Below are 25,307 nucleotides of genomic sequence, written 5' to 3' on the forward strand. Positions count from 1 at the left end.
CGATCTGAATATCTATTGTAATAATTCTGTACAATACCCTATATCAACTCAATTGGATTAAAAATGCAGTGATAGGGAGGAAGATGTAATATTCTGTTGCCACAACATTTACTAATTTGATCTACTATGTATCTTTTCTCAGGCTTATTTAAAAAAAATAAATTACATAAAACGCAGTTAAATATTTCATTTATACTTACCGAGTAATAATTTGAAATAATTCATTCTTTAACATGATTTCCTCGAAACTTATTTTATGTAGTTCAAGCAATTCCTTAGTTGCAGCCTTTGTTCATGAACTTGTTGGGACTCCACCAGTGTACTATATATATATCGTCACCTGTTTCGCATAAAGACGGTTTCTTTTTGGTGAACTTAAGGTTATATTGTTTTTTATTTTTTGAGATATTTTAGTGACCGCGTCCGTACTAATATAGAGTGCAGCTGCAAGGCGCAAAAATATTTTCAATAAAAACCGCGGCGATTTCAAATTTATTAAAGCAAAATGTTAAAACGTTTGCCTGTTTATAATCCGTAATCATAATGTTTTGAAGAATTTTCAGACGTTTGGCAAACGGACAACTTTTGCAGGCTCATTACGTTACATGTTCGTACTTCTCTAACAGCATTCTATCTCTTTTTAGTTAGTATAAAATGACAAGGATAATATTGCCTGACTGTAAAACGAAGTTACAACTTTAGACAGACATATATTGACACTCGTGTCACTGCTATTTTGAATTGACTATATGTTAGAACCTCTTCCTTTTTCGAAGTCGGTTGAAAAGTAAATGTCATTGCTTGTACATATTATATTTTCCAACATGTATATTTTAAGGGCGTGACAACAAACTTCGACTTGTAGTTTATAACATTTACTTTAAATATTTAATAAGTTTGCAGAACAGAAAATGAAAAGAAATAATTATAGTTGCAAAATTATTGTATAACATTTCTTCCAACTTCAATACACTATCTAGCGATTCTAAAATGTAGGTATCCCATCAGTATAATTATTTTTCTGAGGGACGGTGAAGTGAAGTCCACTGCAAATATATTCTCGGTTCGATAAAAACATTTACCTGAACAATATTTTTTGAAGTTTGTAATTATTGTTATTAACGAAACAGATCTACATAACGTTCTTACCAATAGGGTATTTTTTTACAGTCTTTGCAACATCCAGGCTTGGGCTTTCAGTTTTGATTAGTTGTATTTAAAATACGTAGTTAAAATACAAATACGAATATAGTATTTGTAATCCATTACTTCTTAAAAATGTAATTTATAATTGCTAATGTTAAGGTATTTTGTAGTTAATATTTTAAATACTCTAAATCTTAATAAAGGTAACCATATTGGCGTCATGCTTCCACACTAGTTTAGTGGTTGCTTTAGTAGTTGGTTGCCTGAAGCCATCACTGATAAAGCCAACAGATGAGCAATAAGATGAAAATAATGTGTTGAGCAAAAAGTGTGTAGCCATCAGGAATATTTTTTTCCTTAGCAGATTTTATTTATTTTAAGTTTGTTAATTTGACAGTATATTTAACAGTTCAGTGTTGGTGAAAGGCAGTTCTTCTTTTCCTCATTAATAGGCTCGGGTTGATTAGTTCTATTCTATTTACATAACCTAACACCTCACCGTATTTTTTAATTTGTTTTTTAATTAAATCCAAGCGTGCACTATTCCCAGCTCTAGAAGCATCGAGGCTTCTTGCTTTAGCATAATGAGAGAATGATTGATTTTAACACAGCCCTTAAAAATCAAGAAGAAATATTAAAGAAATTGAAAGTGTAATTAGAATGTTATTCTAAGGATGTTTTCACGAACAAAGTGATACTACATGTCATTTCAGAGTATTTACAGAAAATAGGAACGGTGAAGAACACATTGGATACCATAGGAATTAAACTAAAGAACTACAGAACCATAGTTTCGAAAAAGGGGAAACGTTGACAACAATTCATACTTAAAGAGTGTTGTTTTAAGAGGACAAGCTGTTTTAATATTTATTGTTTCTTGGTAACATCTTGGTTTGACTGATAGATATCACTTAATTTTAATTTAATAGGTCGGGTAAAAATTTTTAAAAAATATTCCTTTAGAGTATTTCCACTATAATGTCTAATAATTCTTGTTCAGTTAAGCCATACTATAGCGTTTCTAAACGTAACAATAACATATTATGTAACATGTAGTAGCGTATAAGGTTGTGTCATTCGGCTCCAGAATATTATTTTCGTCATATATTGCTTTTTCGATAAAGAGACAATGGTCAGGGTCAGCAAAATTTAGGTATATGGTATTTTAGTAAGGAATGATTAAGTGAACATCAGTGACAGCTTTGGTTTCCATTTTCTTTCCGTTTGCAGAAATCGCTACTAAATGGAAACAAAGTAGAACAAGTTTTTGAAAGAATTCCACACAATGAAAATAGTTTCACGGATAACAATAACTCGGATTGTTGAAGACGTAGTTCCGCACCTTGAAATAACTTCCTATTTGAATGTACTTCTTGATAACTTGGGGAATAATTTTAAGCAATTTACGTTATTAGTTCATTTCAAATAAAACCTGCATAATTATATCTTTCGAGAACAGATTTACTTGCACTTAACATTAGAAATTCAGATTGGAGAAGTAAATAATATTCTAGCAAATATAGGCTTACCCAGAAAATAGATTACAATAAACTGTTCGTTGTTTAAATTATTCCATAATGAAAATTAAATTGTTTCCAGCATAAAAGAAGTTCATTTAAAACAGTATTCGGTATAAATTTAACTCATAATTACTTTTTATAAATAGTTTTTTAAATGACTTCTTAATATTTCATATATTCGATAACAAATGTGCGAAAATAACCCAGCGAAAATATCATACATATTGCAGATTTTTAAAATATAAATTGATTTCTAATCTGACGGTATTCCTTTTAACCTTTCAAATCATTTTAAATGCTTAGCTTTCACAGCATTGGAATACAGGATGTGGTTTTTAATAATTTAATTTTTTTTCCTAATCTATTCAAAGCGAATACACTGGCATCATAATAGTTTTCCTTCAAACTGTGCAATTGAAAGCAATAGAATACAATAAAAGTATACATAAACTCGATTTTATTATTAAAAATCGACTTACTGTTGGAACCACAAATAGTTAGCGTCTCTATTGTTCGATTTAGATCAAGAGACATAGATAATTATAGTCCTGTGGTACTTGCTATTAAAAAAGTACGGATCAATTACTTTTACTACTTTTTGTGGATACATTACTATTTGGTATCTGAAGAACTTTGTGAAGGTTGGCGTTATTCCATATATCATTTTTTTTAATTACTTATAACAAAGTTTTATTATTCAAGTTTATTGCTCAATTGTGAAACTTGCCATAGTGATTTGGTTTCAGTACCTGTATAATAAACAAAGAATTCTGCTATAAAGTGGTAATATTATACAATAAATTTTGAGTCATGCCCTTTTACTTGAGTACTTGATTCCGCTATATTTGCTCTATTTTTTCTGACTTCAAAAAAGGAGTAGGTTTTACGTTCGACTGCATATATTTTTTATATATGTTCACCGATTTCTCCATAAATTATGGATCGATTTTCAATATTATTTTTTTAATCGAAAGAATGCACTTCCTAGGTGGTTCCATTGGAACCAAGTCATGATCTGATAGTGTAATCTGGGGAAATCGAGGGAAACCCTCAAATTTCAAAGGCACGTACAATATTTTCACCTATTTTTTATCAAAAATTATCAGATATTTGTATATAATGTTATTGCTGAGTTGATGTGACGGAAGGCAACTTCTTAACGGATAGGAGGTTTATTTTTAAGAAGGATAATTTTTATATACTATGTGGACGTACAAACCGATCAGACCTCTATAATCCTCAGGGGGTTAAGGTTTTGGGAGTTCTTAATAAGGGCTTGCTTACCAAAGTCGTTCAATGCAAAAGCCGTTCAGTTTGATTTTTAAGCTCTAACCATATGATATGAGAAGCCTTAGAAATATTGTAGGCAACTGCTTGTTTTGTATAGTGGTTAGAGCGTTGAGGTCACACGCGGAGATCGTGGGTTCGATTCCCGGCGGTGGCAACGGCTTTTTGTTGTTATAGTTTGGTTAGAACATTAGCCAAACCGCCCCTAATCGTTCTTTATATTCAATCGTTGTTTCTTTATTCCTATTTTTCTTCATACAGGCTGCACCTTTACCTGGCCTACCCATAATACTTAGTAAAATAACTGCATAATTTAACAAGTAAATTGGAAAAAACTTCAAGAAATAAATAAGAAACTCACTAAAAATTAAAAAATAAGCAAACTTCGATTGTTAACATAAAAAAAACGTTTTTAAATAATCCGTTAATAGTATAAAATACCGTTGTAATAACTAAATAAAAATAAACAATAGCCATATTTAGCCTATCTACTACACATATTTTATATTCTACTATTTACACACAATTTAGCTTAATACCAGCCTAAACCTATTTATCTATTTACAATATTATATTAATACAATATGAATTCGAGTGTAATTTGATTATTTTTTACTTTTTAGTGAGTTTTTTATTTTTTGATGTCGGTTAGTGAACTAAACATATTGACGTATTTTATTAAGACATGTTCTTGATTTATTTTAGGTTCAACAACAATGTCCTCCACGGTCAGAAATATCACCATGCAGCTGTCAAGTGAAGAAGAACGGTTTGGACATCCTTTGCGAGTTCACCGATCAGCAACACATAACCGAGGCTATGAGTGCCCTCAAAGGCAAGTCCCTAGTCATCTTCTACTTGAAATTGCGGCACAATAACCTGCGCAAACTACCCGGCTTCGTGTTCCTCGGCCTGGACATTCACCATCTCACGATACACAACAGTAGTTTGTCGGTGGTAGAGGAAGCTTCACTTAGTTCGATAGGTAAGTTTCACTGAAGGTCATCTTCCTGAATATAATTTTTTTAATTTAATTTTATACACGAACTGGTCTTCCAGACCAAACATTAATTTATTCTAACCAATTTTTAAGTTAGTTCCCTCTTAGTACACTGCGAGGACGATGGATTTTGTCTATTTAGTAGCTGAAAAAGGTTCTGTAACTGATATGGGGGTGCCGCCTAAATTTGTGTTTGCCAGCGAAGCTTTTGTCCTTCCTTTGACTACAGGAGTTAGGAATTCGTACGTTCGAATAAATCGAAATGTAGAAGTTTTACAACGAGTAAATAAGTTCTGTGGATCGAAATACGATGAAATTCTGTTTCAATTAAATTAACGACTATTACAATTACTGAATGAAATCTCAATCCTCAATATTGTTATCACTCATTTGACTTGATGTACTTTCGATACTGATATTAAAGTAAAAATAATTCTAGAAATTACTTATCTTCGTTGGGTGGAAGGAGAACTTTGTAGGTGTGTTTTTGTTGCCTATTATTAAGCACTGTAATACTATTATAAAAAATAAACCCGATATTAAGAAGGCCCCATCTAAGCACTAAGGTCCATTATTGTACTGAAATTGTGGAATTTCTTCCAAGAATCCTATATAGCCCCCTATATTTTATTTTCATGGCAGTGTTTGCCAATTGCGTACTTTACAACTGTATACTAAAATATTTCACTTTTCTCGTACGTTTTAGTAATACCATTTAAGTTGAAGACTGCTGGATATCTTAGTCTTTTGCTGGTAAATTTTATGTTAATAGGGGCTAATATAGTTTTATTCGCAATTGCTTGGTCCAGTCTATTATTTTGCCACTGTCTTGACGCCTCTTGGTTCTTATGCAGTACTAAAATATTGATCCATTTGTCGAAAATCGCCGTATCGTTAATATTGTATATATAGTGGATAAGTCCAAAAGCGCTCCCTTAGAACATTCTTGTTATTATTTTTGTTCATTCAGAAAATTCAGGTGGTTGTTTAATTTTCAATTAATATCTTCATATACTATTTTGGGATTATTTTGCTTAGTCTAAATATGAAGCCTTTGTGGCAAAGTTTATCGAAAGTTTGTGTTGCGCGTAGAAAAACCGCAAAGCAGTTGCTTTTCTTCAGAAATCGTTTGTTATTTTATGGATCTGGTCGATTATAGTGTATTATCTTCTGAATCCAAAGTGATTATGGCTTTTCAAGACAGTTAATTTAACATGTACCTTATTATTCGATCAAGATCTGGTGGTTTCTCTGGGTGCATATTTATTTTATGACAGTGGTCAGTATTTTTAAGAAAAATGGACTAATATTTCCGGATTTTAAGTTTTCATAATTGGCTATGGCGTGATCAATTAGTTCTTTGTTGAGGATACACATTAATTAACCAGGAAATGATTGTTATTATACGCATTTATTGGTCATAATAATGGTCGTCAAATTCCATATTTTCAAAATGTGTTTGTCAAGAACTATAATTTACTCGTCGTTATTTTACCACCAGTCATCTATTTTACCTTCGATTGCTCAAAAATGTAATTTTAACGTGACTGATAGGGAATGTCCCGGATAATAAAAAATAATCAATAGTTATGGTGGTAGTAAATTAATGAAACCAAAATGGAAACCAGAATAATTAATGTTACTGAATTAACAACCGGATTAGATAACTTTTCATTATTGCTCGTACAGTTCTCGTAATAAAGGATTGTTTACGTTGCATTTCAGAAAATTTGAAAGCAATCAAAAAAGTTTATTAAAATTCTTATCCTTCTACTTGCACGTTTCTCTGTTTTGTGGATATTAGAAAAAGTAGTAAAAAAGAGGTGAAGGTGACGAAAAAGTAATTTCAGCTATTCCATAATAAACAGTTTTAGAGTCGCATATGTCAAATAATACTCATTTAATGACGCTATAATACGCGTCTAAAAGATGTCAATATATAGAAAATCCTAGATATAAATGTAACATCATTCTAATTAAAATATTATTGCGCTATACCAATAGAAATTCTAGATGGTCACATTCGTCATATTTTTGATCATTTCTGCTTATTTAGTTGCCAAAAAAGAAAATGCAGACTAGGCTCACAAGAAATTAATATATGTTTATAGTGGCGAGTGTTTAAGTCTGTTAGAATTAATTTATTCCTTTTTGTTACACTTATGGCGATTTCTAAAAAGAAATTGAAATTGCTTTGGACGATAAACATATTGAAAGACTTTTAAAATAGGAAAAGGCGTTATTAAAATTTTACCAGAAATAGAAACACAAAATTTCAAAATTCCCCATGTTAAGTTAAACACCAATCAGAAGCTCTACGAAACATTGACGTCACTTACCGTTCAATAACTATCATATACCCATTCAAACATTTGAGTTTTTTAGTTAAAAATAAGGATAAAAAATTGGTTATGTGCAACCAACGGAGAGAGAAGTTAAATGAAAAAATCGAACTGGGATTTATCAAGGCAAATAACCGAAAATTTTCCAGAGTCAATTCGTCAATAATAACTATACTGTGTGACCGTAACTCGAATAATAATTTTTGAAAAAACCATGAAATCTGGTAGATTAATGAAGAACTTTAAGAATAGTATTATTGAAATCAAGTGCCCTATTTTTGTTAAGATACAATTGTATCGATAGCAGACCTACTGAAAAATTTTATGATGATTTTTTGAAGATACGGATTCAATCAAGTGAAATAGTCATTTTACATAATTAAATATATGCCTTTAATGACGGATGTTAAACTGAAACTTTAAGCAGCTTTGTACAGCGGAAAGGTGTAGCTAGGATTGTGTCAAATTACCCTGTAATACTTGGATAAATAATATGCGCAAATTGTAATTTTAAAGTTTATTTCAATAATAGCCTTACAATCTTATAAGCATTTGTAGCTACGGTACTAATACTGCAACAACGCAAATAGTTCACATAATCTCTGTTTTTAGTTTAACATATTAGGTTCCCCTATGAATTCTTAAACCGTATCTCTGCTTAGTTTCTTTTACTTTACACGACTTCAGTGACCATATTTTGGTTCATACATTGTCTGTACGTAAATAATGCTTCAATCTTCTATTTGTAATAATACACATATCATGCTGTAAAAAATTAATAACATTACATTGTTGAATCAAATATGTGTAACTCAATCGTAAACTAGTGAAGTATAGCGCCTTAAACTATTTGATGTACAAGAAACCAGATATTTCATATTGGCTTTTCGTAATCTATCCATGACAGGATTTGATTGAGGCTTGTTGAAGGCTTGGAATTAGTTAACATTTTTCTTAATATTTTGAGAAGATATGGTTGTTCAGTAATGAACATTAGTTAATATTCAGTTAGTTCAGTTAGAAGCTTATTTTCTTCTGTCTAGTTGTTACTCAAATTTTGCAGAAACATATATTGAGTCCACATTTGCTCACTTGTACGACTAAACCAGTCACATTATATTGAATATACTTGTCTATATCATTTGGCAACTGAATAAAGAACAACATTACTAGGCACTCATATATACAATAAAGAAAACAAATGAAACCTAACCTTATATGCTTATTTTTTACAATATTTACCTCAATATTAAATTAGTTAGACTTTCGACATAATTAAAGGAACTTAAAGGAATAATAAATAATATTCTAGTGAGGAATATGATTATTACGGTGAATAAATTACTGGTGTTCAAATTACCCGACCTAGTAATTTGATGTAATTTAATACACATTTTCTGCCTTGAAATTAAAACGGACAACTTATTTGGAGTTTTTACTGAAGTATAATTACATTAGGGACCGTAACACCATCGATACATATTATAATGTCCAATTAAACATACCGTTATTAAAATTAGGGCTTGTGAATATACCGGTCCAGTTTCTACCACAGAAAAGTAGCCAATCGTCATCATTTACGGCTAGATATTTATATGAATAAATTCGTTTCGAAAAATACTACCTCGAAAATAGCCCCTAAAAACTATTTTTGCCAATAAATGTCAACTTAATGGAAAATGTGATAACCTCCTCAGAATCCTTGAATTTATTACTTACAATATTTCGTTCTAAACTATGAAGTTTATAACCTAATGACAGCGAATGACAGCGATAATCAAGGAAAATTTGATTTATCTTTTCTACTGTTAGATATATATATATGTGCATGTCTATCTACATAAAATATTCATATTAAAGCAACGAAATAGAGCAGGGAAGAAAGTGAATATAAATCTAACTTCCATCGTTTGGATGCCAGCATTTTTCAGCGATGTCAGTTCGTAATTTTAAAGTTTCAAGTAAAGTTTTTAAGTTATAATAATTAGCTAGGGCATGATTCACCAGTTCTTTGTTGGACGACAAAAACACATTAGTTAACTAGGAAACGATTGCTATTATACGCATTTATTGGTTGTAATAATGGTACACATCGTCAAATTCCATATTTTCAAAATGTGTTTGCCAAGAACTATAATTTACTAGTAATTATTAGTTTTATAGATCCTTATAGTAATTCCTCATCATCCACCGGTCAACTATTTTTAACATCACTGACAGGGGACGGAACAATTACTTTTACTACTTTTTGTGGATACATTGCTATTTGGTATCTGAAGAACTTTGTGTAGGTTGGCGTTATTGCATATATCATTTTTTCTTAATTACTTATAACAAAGTTTTATTATTCGAGTTTATTGCTCAATTGTGAAACTTGCCATGGTGATTTGGTTTCAGTACCTGTATAATAAACAAGGAGTTCTGCTATAAAGTGGTAATATTAGACAATAAATTTTGGATCATGATCTTTTACTTAAGTACTTAATTCCGTTAGATTTGCTTTATTTTTTCTGACTTCAAATAAGGAGTAGGTTTTACGTTCGACTGTGTATATTTTTTTTATGTATGTTCACTGATTTCTCCATAAAAAACTATTTTTGCCAATAAATGTCAACTGAATGGAAAATGTGATAACCTCCTTAAAATCCGCAACGAAATAGGACAGGGAAGAAAGTGAATATAAATCTACCTTCCATCGTTTGGATGCCAGCATTTTTCAGCGATGTCAGTTCGTAATTTTAAAGTTTCAAGTAAAGTTTTTAAATCATAATATTTAGCTATGGCATGATTCACCAGTTCTTTGTCGGACGACAAAAACACATTAGTTAAGTGGGAAGCGATTGCTATTATACGCATTTATTGGTTGTAATAATGGTACACATTGTCAAATTCCATATTTTCAAAATATGTTTGCCAAAAACTATAATTTACTAGTAATTATTAGTTTTATAGATCCTTATAGTAATTACTCATCATCCACCAGTCAACTATTTTACTTTACTTTTTGTGGATACATTACTATTTGGTATCTGAAGAACTTTGTGTAGGTTGGCGTTATTGGATATATCATTTTTTTTAAATTACTTATAACTAAGTTTTATTATTCGAGTTTATTGCTCAATTGTGAAACTTGCCATGGTGATTTGGTTTCAGTACCTGTATAGTAAACAAAGAGTTCTGCTATAAAGTGGTAATATTAGACAATAAATTTTGGATCATGATCTTTTACTTAAGTACTTAATTCCGTTAGATTTGCTTTATTTTTTCTGACTTCAAATAAGGAGTAGGTTTTACGTTCGACTGTGTATATTTTTTTTATGTATGTTCACTGATTTCCCCATAAAAAACTATTTTTGCCAATAAATGTCAACTGAATGGAAAATGTCATAACCTCCTTGAAATCCGCAACGAAATAAGACAGGGAAGAAAGTGAATATAAATCTAACTTCCATCGTTTGGATGCCAGCATTTTTCAGCGATGTCAGTTCGTAATTTTAAAGTTTCAAGTAAAGTTTTTAAATTATAATAATTAGCTATGGCATGATTCACCAGTTCTTTGTTGGACGACACAAACACATTAGTTAACTAGGAAACGATTGCTATTATATGCATTTGTTGGTTGTAATAATGGTACACATCGTCAAATTCCATATTTTCAAAATGTGTTTGCCAAGAACTATAATTTACTAGTAATTATTAGTTTTATAGATCCTTATAGTAATTCCTCATCATCCACCGGTCATCTATTTTAGCTTCGATTGCTCAAAAACATATTTTTAACATCACTGACAGGGGACGGATCAATTACTTTTACTACTTTTTGTGGATACATTACTATTTGGTATCTGAAGAACTTTGTGTAGGTTGGCGTTATTCCATATATAATTTTTTTATTTACTTAAAACAAAGTTTTATTATTGGAGTTTATTGCTCAATTGTGAAACTTGCCATGGTGATCTGGTTTCCGTACCTGTATAATAAACAAAGAGTTCTGCTATAAAGTGCTATAATGTTAGACAATAAATTTCGAGTCATGCTCTTTTACTTGAGTACTTGATTCCGTTAGATTTGCTTTATTTTTTCTGACTTCAAATAAGGAGTAGGTTTTACGTTCGACTGTGTATATTTTTTATGTATGTTCACCGATTTCTCCATAAAAAACTATTGTTGCCAATAAATTTCAACTGAATTGAAAATGTGATAACCTCCTTGAGCAATATGCTTGAATTTAACACTTACAATATTTCGTCCTAAACTATGAAGTTTTCAACCTACGAATGACAGCGATAATCAAGGCAAATTTGATTTATCCTTTCTACTGTTAGATATATACATATGTGCATGTCTATCTACATAAAATATTCATATTAAAGCAACGAAATAGGGCATGGAAGAAAGTGAATATAAATCTACCTTCCATCGTTTGGATGCCAGCATTTTTCAGCGATGCCAGTTCGTAATTTTAAAGTTTCGAGGACGACGGGATATCTAATAAAATCCTCTTTTCTTGTCAAATTAGAATGCGAATCGTATCATAGACGTCATCCTCTAAATCCAATAAAGATGTTCGGTCTATAGACGGAGCCTTTATTGCAACAGGAATCAAATTCAATATTATAGCGGTAATAAATACGAATTCTAGCTGTTATTTATATCAGACGGTTTCAACTTCCAGTTATATTTCTATTCTTAGATCTGTGGGATATGTGTTAAAGGTTTTACTAGTTAAAACTACAGTAAAATTTTTCACAAGTCCTAAATTATTCAGTCATCAACTTTCGTCAAGAGTAGGACTAAGGTAAACCATTACTGTTTTGGACGACTAATATTTCAAATTATATTCTTTCTGTAACAGGTCAATTGAAAAGTCCCTGGCATAATATAGTAAAAAATATTTTTTTTTGGAAATATTTATTTTCTTTTATTCAACATAATTCCCTTCAAGGGTGAATACACTTCAATACACTGATTATAGCGACCCTCCAACTTTTCGATACGATTATTGTAGTACGATTTGTCCTTTGCTTCAGAAGATTTTCATTCGACGAAAATCTCTTCCCAGCGAGCATTCTTTTGAGATCTGTGAACAGAAAATATTCGCTGGCGGCCAGATTTGGAGAATACGGTAGATGAGGAAGAAAATCGTAGCCCAATTCATGGATTTTTGACACGGTGCAATGTTTTGGCGAAGCAGCACTTTCTTTTTCTTCAAATGCAGCCGTTTTTCGGCGATTTCGTTCTTCAAACGGTCCAATAACGCATGTAGTAGTCGCTGTTGATGGTCCTTCCATTTTTAAGGTGGTCAATGAGAATTACTCCATGCTTATCACAAAATACAGAAGCCATAACCTTTCCAGTCGACTGTTGCGTTTTCCAACGTTTTGGAGCGGGTTCTTCCTGTGCAGTCCACTCGGATGACCGTCGAATGGACTTCAGAGTGAAATGATGGAGCCATATTTTATCTAATATCACATATCGATACAAACTCGAGTTTATTATGCTTGATCATCTTCAAACACTGCTCCCAATCATCAACTCGTCATTGTTTTTGGTCAAAAGTGAGCTCGCGCAACGCCCACTTTGCCCTTTTCCATACCCAAATATTCGTGAATGATATTCTGTTTCACGAATGTCTACTGTTTCATTCAGTTTCAATTTACGGTCATTCAAAATCATTTTGTGGATTTCGTCGGTAACAATCTATTTTGGGTAACAATGTATTATTTACTGTAATATCCCGAACATATAGTTATCAGTCTCTAAATATCACAATAGGGTTTAAGTGATTACATTTATAAATAGAATACAAAAAAATGTATGAGTCTGACAGCAAAAACTAGCGTTGCTCATTCTGTCTATTTACTATTTGATAAACACAAAATATGTATTTTATACACATCGTTTGAAACAAGTAATATCAAAATATTGGTGCCATTACCAGACATATATAAGAATTAATTCCCAAATTGATATTACGTAGCATTATCCAATAAATCAGCAATAATGGATAGTATAACCGATGATTCACGTCAGACCGAGCGTATCTGAATACATATTGATAACAAATATTCGTAATTGCCAGCAGATGCTTCACTTGTATTAATTATGCCGAACTATCTATTTGATGAACAGCTTGTAATTTAAACTATATCTTGATTTGATATACCTACAATATATTATCGATTTTATTGAAAATTAATTACCTATTCATATAACGGGTTGGTGAAAATGTAATTTCGCTTCGGTTGATTTTTTCAATGAGAATTTGTTCACTTAAATTTCAATTATAATAGTTGTAACAAGGATCAAATAAACTCATGATGAATGATTCGATTCGAAACATATCGATGATTATGTTTAACCTTCTCTCCTTTTACAGATTAACCTAAAAAAAGTCTAAATTCATAGAGTATTATTTACGTGTCTCGAAGTTTGTTCGCTTTAACTTTCAAAATTTTTAAATTTCCTAATTTAGAGCTATCCCTTGAAAGTAGGTTTTAATTTCCATTCTGTAAAGCTTACAATTTCTTTTCTAAGGTGACTGATACATTTTAAAGCACGAAAAAATATTAACATATGTCCGTTTTTAATGTATTTTACGAAACTCAGTCCATTCAGTTTTCAGTGTTTATTTATGCTGCTCCATTAGTGACTATTCATATGAAAGTTATTTTGATAACCAACCCTAGATAACGTTGTTGACAGCTTCTACCTTCAGACCCTTATGCAGATTGGGGTTACGAATATATCATGGAGCACCAACAAAACCAAGCAGTTCGTTGTTTTAGGATCTTTGTATGATATTTTTATTGATTTGTCTGGTACAACCCCATAATTGAACATCATGAGTCCACAAGACTTGGTAAAGCAAAAGCTTTTTATATACTGGCAGTGCTAAATTACTACCTATTAACCAGTATTTGTTTGATTTCTTCAAATTTTTTAACATATGGCTTCTATCTAAGGGTAATTAATTCCAAGATATTTGACTGTATTTCCATACGGGACTACTTGCTGATCAATATATTAATATATACAAATATATCTGGCACTAGCGTGTGCTTGATTATTTTGTTAATGAAATGCACTGATTTATTTTGATATGCTATTTTTTTTGTCTGGCATTGCATTTCGGCAACAGATGTTTGTAACTTTTCGGTTGACTCAGTGTTGCTGTTTCCAATGACTAAAATTGCAGTAAAATCTGCAAATGTCGCAAGAAAATGTTTATTGATTGTAGGCAAGTCTCGAGTGCACAAGTGTTTTCTCCGACAATAACAATAAACACTTCTGATGACGATATTATGGCAGTTGATCATTCTATCGAATGCTAGTTTTGAATATTTTTGCTAAATCAATATTCCATCGTTACTGTATTTTAATGCCTTTTAAAACAAATTTCCGAACGTATCAATTTGACAACGAGACACAATGTCGCTTCTTTGTGACGGTGAATTTATCGACGACGGTGACAGTGACACTTTATTTCGAAAAACAAAATTGCTGTTTTTACTATTTTCCTCGCAATTATTCCATATTTTACTGATATATAAACTTTCTCTGAACTTTCACAGATATTGTGAAAAAGAAGTTCTGAGCGAAAATAGCGAACAACAATACATTTTTATATTCATAGTAGATTACTAAAGTAGTCCCGCAGCAAATAAGAAGTCGAGAATCACTAACTTAGAGACATAAATGAAAATTTGAACGAAAAATTATCAAAAACTCTTCCTCCGCTATAAATGCACCATCCAATTTCAGTGAGAAATAAATGAATTTCTTCGCGATATTGCCGAGTAATTTCGCAATATCCGCATCGTCCCATCAATTTTGGTCGATTTCCCCATCGTGGTGAAATCACGGTCTGATGATGTTCGAGTGCGATTCAATTAGCGGTCGAAACGTCGCCAATCAAAAGCGCAACGCCGCCGTTGACGACGTGCTTCGAGTGGGAATATCAGGAGGTGGCTTCGGCGTCGCTCGATAGCGGAGCTAAGACTGCGCATCTGATGAGTATTTACGATGCACTTGAGGGATTTTACTACATATCTCGACGTTCCCGGGATGTGCCGGCGTTTGTTCCCGGTTTTAAGTACCAGGGTGTGAAGATCAAACTGTAACATTGTTCATATTTCATATTTGTTAGTTTTGGTAAATAATAAAACCACTGATCGACCTGTGGTCGAAATTTGTCCACAATGAATTAAGTTAGTCATGTTTCTGTAATAATATAGTAAAAGTACTAATTTAAAAATGATAAATTACTAAAACTTATATTCACAGTATTTTAAATATAAGATAATATATGTATTGCATTACATTAGTTAAAATAATAAATATCCTTATAATAAAAGTTATTAAAATATCTGCAAGCTTCACTAACCTTTTTTAAATGGTATTTTATTACATCGCTACATAATATTATAACAAAGTAATACAAGCAAGATTATTTTCAGAAGTGTAACGACTTCAGAGTATTAAATAAAAGTATACATGATATTTGTTTACTTTTATGCTAAAACTGTGGAATAATAAATGAGGTAATACAGGTTTCTATATTAAAACTAAGAATATATGAATAAAACAATTATGAAATTGATATTTGACATTAACAAATATATATATAAAATAATGAACACAAAGATGTAATTATTTTTTTGTAATTTGAAAATATGTATTAAAGGAATTTATTTAGGAATCATTAAGTTAACTATTAGTTTTCAAAAACTTAGCTCTATAAAGTAAATAATCAAAATAATTGATATGATTCAAAGAATAAAATCTCATATAATCATATATCTTAAACACCTTAATATTTATCGATGCTTTGAAATGTTTACAAATGTAGTGTTAATAATTCATAATTTCTTCTAATTGTTCAATGTGTTCTATCAATGCAAACTACGTACTCAGTTTCATTTTAACTCCTGCATATTTTTATTACTTCATTTATGTATTCATATAACCTTAATGCTTTAATGCTTTAAAATGTTTACAAATGTAGTGATAATAATTCATAATTTCTTCTAATTGTTCAATGTGTTCTATCAATGCAAACTACGTACTCAGTTTCATTTTAACTCCTGCATATTTTTATTACTTCATTTATGTATTCATATAGCCTTAATGCTTTAACGCTTTAAAATATTTACAAATGTAGCGATAATAATTCATAATTTCTTCAATGTGTTCAATGTGTTCTATCAATGCAAACTACGTACTCAGTTTCATTTTAACTCCTGCATATTTTTATTACTTCATTTATGTATTCATATAGCCTTAATACTTTAATGCTTTAAAATGTTTACAAATGTAGTGATGATAATTCATAATTTCTTCTAATTGTTCAATGTGTTCTATCAATGCAAACTACGTACTCAGTTTCATTTTAACTCCTGCATATTTTTATTACTTCATTTATGTATTCATATAGCCTTAATGCTTTAATGCTTTAAAATGTTTACAAATGTAGTGATAATAATACATAATATCTTCTTATTGTTCAATGTGTTCTATCAATGCAAACTACGTACTCAGTTTCATTTTAACTCCTGCATATTTTTATTGCTTCATTTATGTATTCATATAGCCTTTATCTTTTGCCCTAAATTATTCTCTAACCTGAAATATATATTGCGAAAGCAATAAGTACATTAGTCTGATTAAAAGCATAATTTCTTTATCTACATTTTGAAATAAAATTACATTGTTCTTTAGTTATTTATTTTATTTTTGGATTTTTAAAAACTCACCAACAGAAGAAAAGAACAGAAGAAAGAGCTGACATTCTATGAAACTATTTTATAACTATATAAATATATAAAACATATATTTATACTATTCTTAATCGCTTCTGACCCAAAACTTGCCATACATCTTTAGATATTCCAACGATACGGGAATAACCAAAAGTAACACAAACTCTTAAATAACACTACTGAAATTAAATAACTTCGTATAATAATGTTTCAATTGCTCACGTTCCGTTTTAATATTGTTTTAAATATAAAATTTAATTATTTGTGTTCCGATTCAAAATTTCTTGTCAATATTTTGCGGTACAACGTTGGCAGACTTTGATTTTAAGCTCGTGGTTGATTTACGTACAACAGAAACGGGGAATACTCTGGCAACCCGTCGGCAGGAGTCTAAAATATTTGTTCAAATCTATGTATTTCTTAAATTTATATGTATACTCGCTCAAAAACTGTTGTATTGTTTAGTGACTTCAAATATTCGAAACTTTTTCAAACCTCCTTTAGCGCTAGCGAGATTTGATCCTACCTTATTTTTTAGGGAGCTAAACTCTTAGCCAGCATGGCTAACCGCTGGGTTTGTTTATTTATAAATATGGGTTTGCTATATTTTGTATCGCCGAACATTTTAAAGCATCGATAAATATTAAGGTGTTTAAGATATATGATTATATGAGACTTTATTCTTTGAATCATATCAATTATTTTGATTATTTACTTTATAGAGCTAAGTTTTTGAAAACTAATAGTTATTTTTAATTTGTTTAATTATATTTGTTAAAGTCAAATATCAATTTCAGAATTGTTTTATTCATATATTCTTAGTTTTAATATAGAAACCTGTATTACCTCATTTATTATTCTACAGTTATAGCATAAAAGTAAACAAATATCATGTATACTTTTATTTGATACTCTAAACTCGTTACACTTCTGAAAATATATATTACACAAAAATATTAGGTCCAAAAATTCTTTCTCGATATAAGCTTTAACCGTGCCAAATTTCAGGCCTCCGGGTATACCTGTTTTCCTAGCAAAGGAAGGCAACATTTTCGCTAAGCTGATTATTATATAGATAAAAGAGTTAACTGAAGTAAAATAGTTTTGTTGCTTCTAGGCTCGAGCTCAAATAGAGTCAAGATCTACAAACCAAAGTGAAACAATATCTTTAAACGATTTCTGAAAAATGCCTTTTCCCATGATGATGATATCGTAAATACCTGGAAACAATAGGGTTGTAACCTTCAAACTCTCATAGTCATCAAACTCATCGTTTTTCTAATCATCAAAACCAAAAGCTATGGTGAGAATATTTCAATATATTTTGTTTTCATCATTTAACAGAGATAGATAAAGCGGAAAATAATTGTAGAAATTAAGTCATACTCTAATATTTTATGAAAGATTGTAGATGGGGCTAGTTGTATCATTAAAAATTATTTACTACAAAAAATATAAAAAACTACAAAGGAATCTAACTTATTTCGAACATTAAAGAATATTGGTCAATCGTATGTCATGAAATTATGACAACAATTTTTGTCTTTTTATGAATTTTTCAAAAATAATATTGACCAAACATTATAAGCATCAAATTATTACATTTTTCAAATTCACCTGTGTTTCTATCTAATTCAAAACCTTTCCTCCCGGTGATCCGGTGATCCGAAAGGGGTGGAAGAATATCGACATTTTGCTGTAGCTTCGGGCCGTTTCTCTTGCCTTCCTGTGATTATGTTTTTATATTTTTTTGTTTTACATGTTCTTTGATTATGTCACTATGTTTTCTCTTACTTATTTTTTTATCCCATACTTTTCAATTTTTAACAATTTCTTTTCTATTAATTTGGGTCTTTTTTCCTCTTGTGCTTTTTCTTATATTTGTATTCCGTATGTATATTTATTTCTAGATATTTTATCTTCTTGCTTAATGGCTGGATCATGACTTGATTTAACAGAGTTTTATCATTTACTGATCTATGAAATCTCTTTATTTAGATACATTATCCTTCATAAGAACATAATTAAAATGCCATCGTTCGATCATCGTCTTGGCCTCTCTTTAATTCAGAATATTAGTAATGGATCCACATCTTCAACTGAATTTGAATCCAACGCCCAAGTGTACAATGTACAATGTATAAGCATTCACCACATACAACAGTATATGTTGAGAATAGTCAGATATTTTGGTGCAGCCATGTGTTATTTAGGTCCACATTTTAGTTAAATGCCAAATTATAACACTAATTAATGAAAATTAATACATTTTTAATAAGTAGAAATACATAATTTCGAAAACAACAGCCTTCATATAGGGATATTATATCCATCCGACCCCTGACCTTCTGTCTCAAATTTAATGAGAATTGTCTACGGACTCTATTGCCCCGGTGATCCGAAAGGGGTGAAAGAAAATTGACATTTTGCTGTAGCTTCGGGCCGTTTCTCTTGCCTTTCATTCCTGTGATTATATTTTTATATTTTTTTGTTTTACATGTTCTTTGATTATGTCACTATGTTTTCTCTTACTTATTTTTTTATCCCATACTTTTCAATTTTTAACAATTTCTTTTCTATTAATTTGGGTCTTTCTTCCTCTTGTGTTTCTTCTTATATTTTTGTTCCGTATGTATATTTATTTTTAGATATTTTATCTTCTTGCTTAATGGCTGGATCATGACTTGATTTAACAGAGTTTTATCATTTACTGATCTATGAAATCTCTTTATTTAGATACATTATCCTTCATAAGAACATAATTAAAATGCCATCGTTCGATCATCGTCTTGGCCTCTTTGTGATTCAAAATATTGGCAATGGACTCACATCTTCAGCTGAATTTGAATCCAACGCCCAAGTGTACAATGTACAATGTATAAGCATTCACCACATACAACAGTATATGTTGAGAATAGTCAGATATTTTGGTGCAGCCATGTGTTATTTAGGTCCACATTTTAGTTAAATGCCAAATTATAACACTAATTAATGAAAATTAATACATTTTTAATAAGTAGAAATACATAATTTCGAAAACAACAGCCTTCATATAGGGATATTATATCCATCCGACCCCTGACCTTCTGTCTCAAATTTAATGAGAATTGTCTACGGACTCTATTGCCCCGGTGATCCGAAAGGGGTGAAAGAAAATTGACATTTTGCTGTAACTTCGGGCCGTTTCTCTTGCCTTTCGTTCCTGTCAGACAAACGGCCAATTATCGATCGTTCGATTGAAAACAATTGCAACGAGGAATAATTCCGATCCGCCTTTGTTCTTCGATCTAAATTATCAGTTAAATCGGTTAATAATGATGATGGCGTTTCGTTTGCAGGACCGGAATTATAACGTTAATTAGTGATGGGCCAATAAGGGGTTTGAATGTTATCGTTCTGTTGATTATCGAACGAATCAGAATGAATTTTCAATGGTATTTAGTTAGGGTGTAACCCCTAGCTGAAGAATTGTTAATGCTAATATTTGATGATACGATTGATGACTGATTTTTCATTTTTTATCCTTAAAATGGATAAAAAAATCTCTTATACATTTTTATTTTAGCAATTATAATACATTTTTCCGCCTTGTTCAATCCGTTCCTGGAGATTCATTTATATAACGATAGTGGTTTGCAATGGATTTTTGGATTAAAATCTCTTCCTAGATACTTTGTAATGAAGTAATCTCCACTTACTTCCCATTTAATGTTTCCTTTTCAGATTTTCTTTTAAATTTTGTTGTCTCTTCTTTATTTCTTGAGCCCATTCTTGACAATTTTTAACAACTTTTTTCTACTAATTTGCGTCTTTCTTCCTCTTGTGTTTCTTCTTATGTTTGTGTTCTGGGTTTATATTTATCGTTAGATATTTTATCATATTGCTTCATGGCTGGATCATGAGTTGGTTTAACGGAGTTTTATCATTTACTGATCTCTGAAATTTCATTATTTAGACATATTATCTTTCATAAGAAAATAATTAAAATATAATCGTTTCTTGGCCTTTTTTGATTCAGGATAATGGCGATGGACCCACATATTAAACTGAACTTGAATCCAACGCACGAGCGATGGATGAGAGTGGGGGTGTCCAAAAATTCAAAGTTATTTTTGTTTCATTGTTAACTAATGCGTCAACCATTGTGGATAGAGCTTTTTTTGGAAGCCAAAACTTCACTTAAAAGATTGCTCACTGTATCTAGTAAAATGCAACAATCTCAACCAATCAACAATCTTTCACTATATCTACCTACAAAGAGTTTGCATGTTATCGTTCTGTTGATAACCGAACGAATAAGGATGAATTTTCAATGGTATTTAGTTAGGGTGTGACCCATAACTGAAGAATTAATAATATTTATATTATTATTAATTTTTTAATCATAATAAAGTGTAATATCTAACACGTTTTCATTTTACCAATTACAATAAATTTTTCCAGCTTGTTCAATCCAATCCTGGAAATTCATTTATATATCGACAGTGGTTTACAATATATTTTTGGATTAAAATATCTTCCTAGATACTATGTAATGAAGTAAGCTCCGCTTACCACCCATTATTGTTTCCTTTTCAGATTTTCTTCTAAATTATGTTCTCTCTTATTTATTTTTTGATCCCATTTTTTCAATTTTTAATAATTTTTGTTTCTTCTTATATTTGTGTTCCGTATGTATATTTATTTTTAGATATTTTATCATCTTGCTTCATGGCTGGATCATAACTTGGTTTAACAGAATTTTATCAATTACTGATCTCTGAAATCTCATTATTTGGGCACATTATCTTTCATAAGAACATAATTAAAATAACATCGTTCGATCATCGTCTTGGTCATATACTGTATTTTTGTGAGTATGTTTCGCTTGTCCAGACTGCCACAGTTTCCTTCATCAGTTGAATAATATCAAATATTCGTATAAGTCGACATTTCTCATATCGATATGAATTTATATCTATATTATCTATTAAATCATTTTATAGAAAGAGTGTAACAAATTTATGGTGTTTAACTTTGTTAAAACGAAACGTTATTTCTGTACTCAGAATACTTTATAGTAATAATATACTAACATTTGTCAAATTATAGTAGAACCTAAAAAAATTCGTTTTATCAATTACAACGTTTTTTCGCCCGATCAAATTGTTGATTGAATTGTTTTAAACAATAAATGAAGTTCATCATAGTCTATGGAACAGTCATCATGTTAGTATGTATTAGAAACGAAAAACTCAAGTTACGGCGTTCCGTAATCGTTCTATTTTCCTAATTTAGCTCCATTAGATTTCTCGTTATTCCTTAAATTAAAAGAAAAACATGTCAGGGACATCTTCGTGAGTTGACTGAGGGAATTTTGTGTAAGTAGATATCGATACAAGCGATTTGAAAACTGAATAAAAGGTTCTAAAAAAGGAAAATAGAGTTTAAAGGTTTGAAAATAAATAACTTGAGATTTATTTCAAACCTCTTAATATTTCAAATTAACCATAACTGTCTGGTAATAGAAATTACATCAAGTGCTCGTAAAGTTATTACTAATCGTTTATTTAATTATTCTTAATTATTTCATTGTTACAGGGAAAATGTTGACGCAGTTGGATGTATCTCAGAATAGTTTGACGCAAGTGCCATCGGCCGCTTACAAAAATCTGCATCACCTCCTAATCCTTAACATGAACCACAACAAGATCAACAGTCTGCACGCCAAGGCCTTCCAGGGATTGGATACGCTGGAGATTCTCACTCTCTACGAGAACAAAATCACCAGCATTGATCCAGAAGCCTTTATTGGACTGGAAAAGTGAGTACCAAATTACAATTTGATATATGATTTAATATTTGCACATATTTCAAAGAATTTAATTCATATAAGCATAAAAATGAAGAAGATTGAAGAGACTCGATATATTGTTCATTACTTTCTATATCCTAGAGCCATCTCTGAGATAACATACAAACAAGTGATGCCGCTAAAGATATTTCGTGGTAGTAGTGTGACCAATGAGCCAATATTGATGCATACAAAATATTTTGAAATATATGTTCTATTGGATTATCGGAAGTGTTTTCAAACACTTCTACAGAAAGTCCTTTTTCGTTAGTTACCCGGAAACAAACTGAGTAAAGTGAACTTTTTCGTGTGTTGACCTCAACTTTTAGCCTGTTTGAATTCAGAGATCCTGTTTCCAGGTTTATAAATTTTAGATTTACAAAATAGGTTTATAAATAAAAATAGACAGTCGGTAGAGCTTCATCGCAGCAATCCCTACTCACTAACACTAACTCATTTTCATTAACCACCTTGAAATAGGAAGCACTATCGATTATTACATAGCGTTACTGGACCCTTTGCAGGACGAAATTACCGAAAACGGCCGCATTGGCAGAAAGAGAAAGTGCTGTTTCACCAAGACAATGCATCGTGTCACAAGTCAGTGAAACGATGGCAAAAATTTATGAACTGGGCTTCAAATTGCTTCCTCATTCACTCTCATCTGCAGATCTGGCCCCAGCTATTTATATACAGACTATTTCCTGTTTTCAGATCTCAAAAGAATTCTCGCTGAGAAGACATTTTCGTCGAATGAAGAGGTGATCGTCGAAACTGAGGCCTACTTTGAAGCAAAGGACTAATCGTACTACAAATATGGTATCTAAATGTTGTAGGGTTGCTATAATCAGTGTATCACCCTTGAAGGGAATTATGTTGAATAAAAAAAACTAATTTTGGCAAAAAATGTGTTTTACTATGGTAGGCCGTGGACTTGGCCTAATAGATAGAGTAAAGAGGACAGAAATCTGTAAAAATAAGTCATACACCAGTTGTTAATCAATTAAAACAAACTAGATGTTTATATTTCAATTTATTTATTACATAATAGTATAAAAAACTTTAGAATATTATAGAGAATTGGTTAATCTTATCCTATGAAATTATGAGAATTATTAATATTTTAGAAGAATAATTTTGACGAGTATAATAATCGCATTATTATTTTTGCCTGATAGTTGAATATTGATTCAACAGAACGTTAATAGAACAGAATGTTAGGAATAAGTAGTTTCAGTTTTTTCTTATTGTTATAATAGGCTTCAAAGTCGTATATCTCAAGTATTTAATGAGCACCTATATCCATTTGATCTAAAGGTCAGCCAGTCAAAATTATTACATTTTCAGATTGAGATCCAGTCGTTATCTTGGTTATAGTTGTCGTTTTATTCTCAAAAATGAAGATATAATGCGCAGAATCATCAAAAATGTTGTTATATTTATGGTGATGTGTGCTTAACCGAACAACAGCTACAAACTGGCAACATCGCTATAAAACTAAACCTCAACTATAATACAGTTTATATAAGACAAGTGTTTTCATATATGATATATATTGCAGCTGGTACGTAAAGGTTTCGAGTTTTAAACGGCATGGATTATATATAACAGTAATTTGTCGAAGAGCTAAATATGTTCTAGCAATTGAATTATTGATAACTTATATACAAACCACAGTGATAATTACATAATTATTTTTGTTTTCAGTTTTCTTAGGATACAACATATCACAGAAAATTTGAAGTAAAGGAAGTTAAATATGAGAGATAGTGTCACCGTTTATATTTAATATTCTTACTCAAAGGGTATAGAATCAATATTTCTCCTTCCATCTCAAACCCTTAAGCATTTTCCTACTGTTGGGATATGTATTTCCAAATAGGTCACAATCTTCTTGCATATTTAGACTAATTTCTACTATGTTTCCTTTTTTTATTCTATTTTTCTACTATGAAATATTTATATTCTACAATAATTCTCTTTTTCATTAAAATCACGGTAGCTTTCAATTGTCAGCCGGATTTATTAAGGCGTGATATTGTTAAGCCCCATTTGATTAATTTTACAACCAACAGATGGCACCCATAAGAATAAATTGTTATTCTCAACATTATAACGACCATTAGCAATAACATATTGTATTTAGACAAATGTTCATTTTTATTATGCGACGGTAAAATAGAAATGACAATGTACATACTAAAAAATACCATTTTCCAGTATACGTGGATAAGTTAAAAGCCGTGTTGATTTTTATCCAATTGTTAAGGTCGCCATAAAAGTTAGATTGAAGGGGAATATACATTTATAGCGGAAGAACACGCATCCCAACAGTTCTATAAATAGCAGCCTTAAAAACACACCCGAGTCGAATACACGAAATTTAATAAAAGTAATATTTCTGACGCTGTTGCTTTT

At 30.8% G+C, this 25,307-nt stretch overlaps 1 protein-coding gene across 2 annotated transcripts in view; it reads left to right on the forward strand.

The window, feature by feature from the left end:
* Positions 1–25,307, forward strand: part of LOC143199935 (uncharacterized) — a 240,421-nt gene that overhangs the window by 158,425 nt on the left and 56,689 nt on the right. For both annotated transcript variants that reach the window (XM_076410093.1, XM_076410094.1), the window contains exons 3-4: positions 4,659–4,938; positions 22,637–22,859. In XM_076410093.1, coding sequence (XP_076266208.1) covers positions 4,659–4,938; positions 22,637–22,859 — 503 coding nt within the window. The remainder of the gene's footprint in view (positions 1–4,658; positions 4,939–22,636; positions 22,860–25,307) is intronic.

This window comes from Rhynchophorus ferrugineus, unplaced genomic scaffold (assembly GCF_030347505.1).
Source record: "Rhynchophorus ferrugineus isolate W39M unplaced genomic scaffold, kcgeb_rfMv2 rfM7, whole genome shotgun sequence".
Lineage (NCBI taxonomy): Eukaryota > Metazoa > Arthropoda > Insecta > Coleoptera > Curculionidae > Rhynchophorus > Rhynchophorus ferrugineus.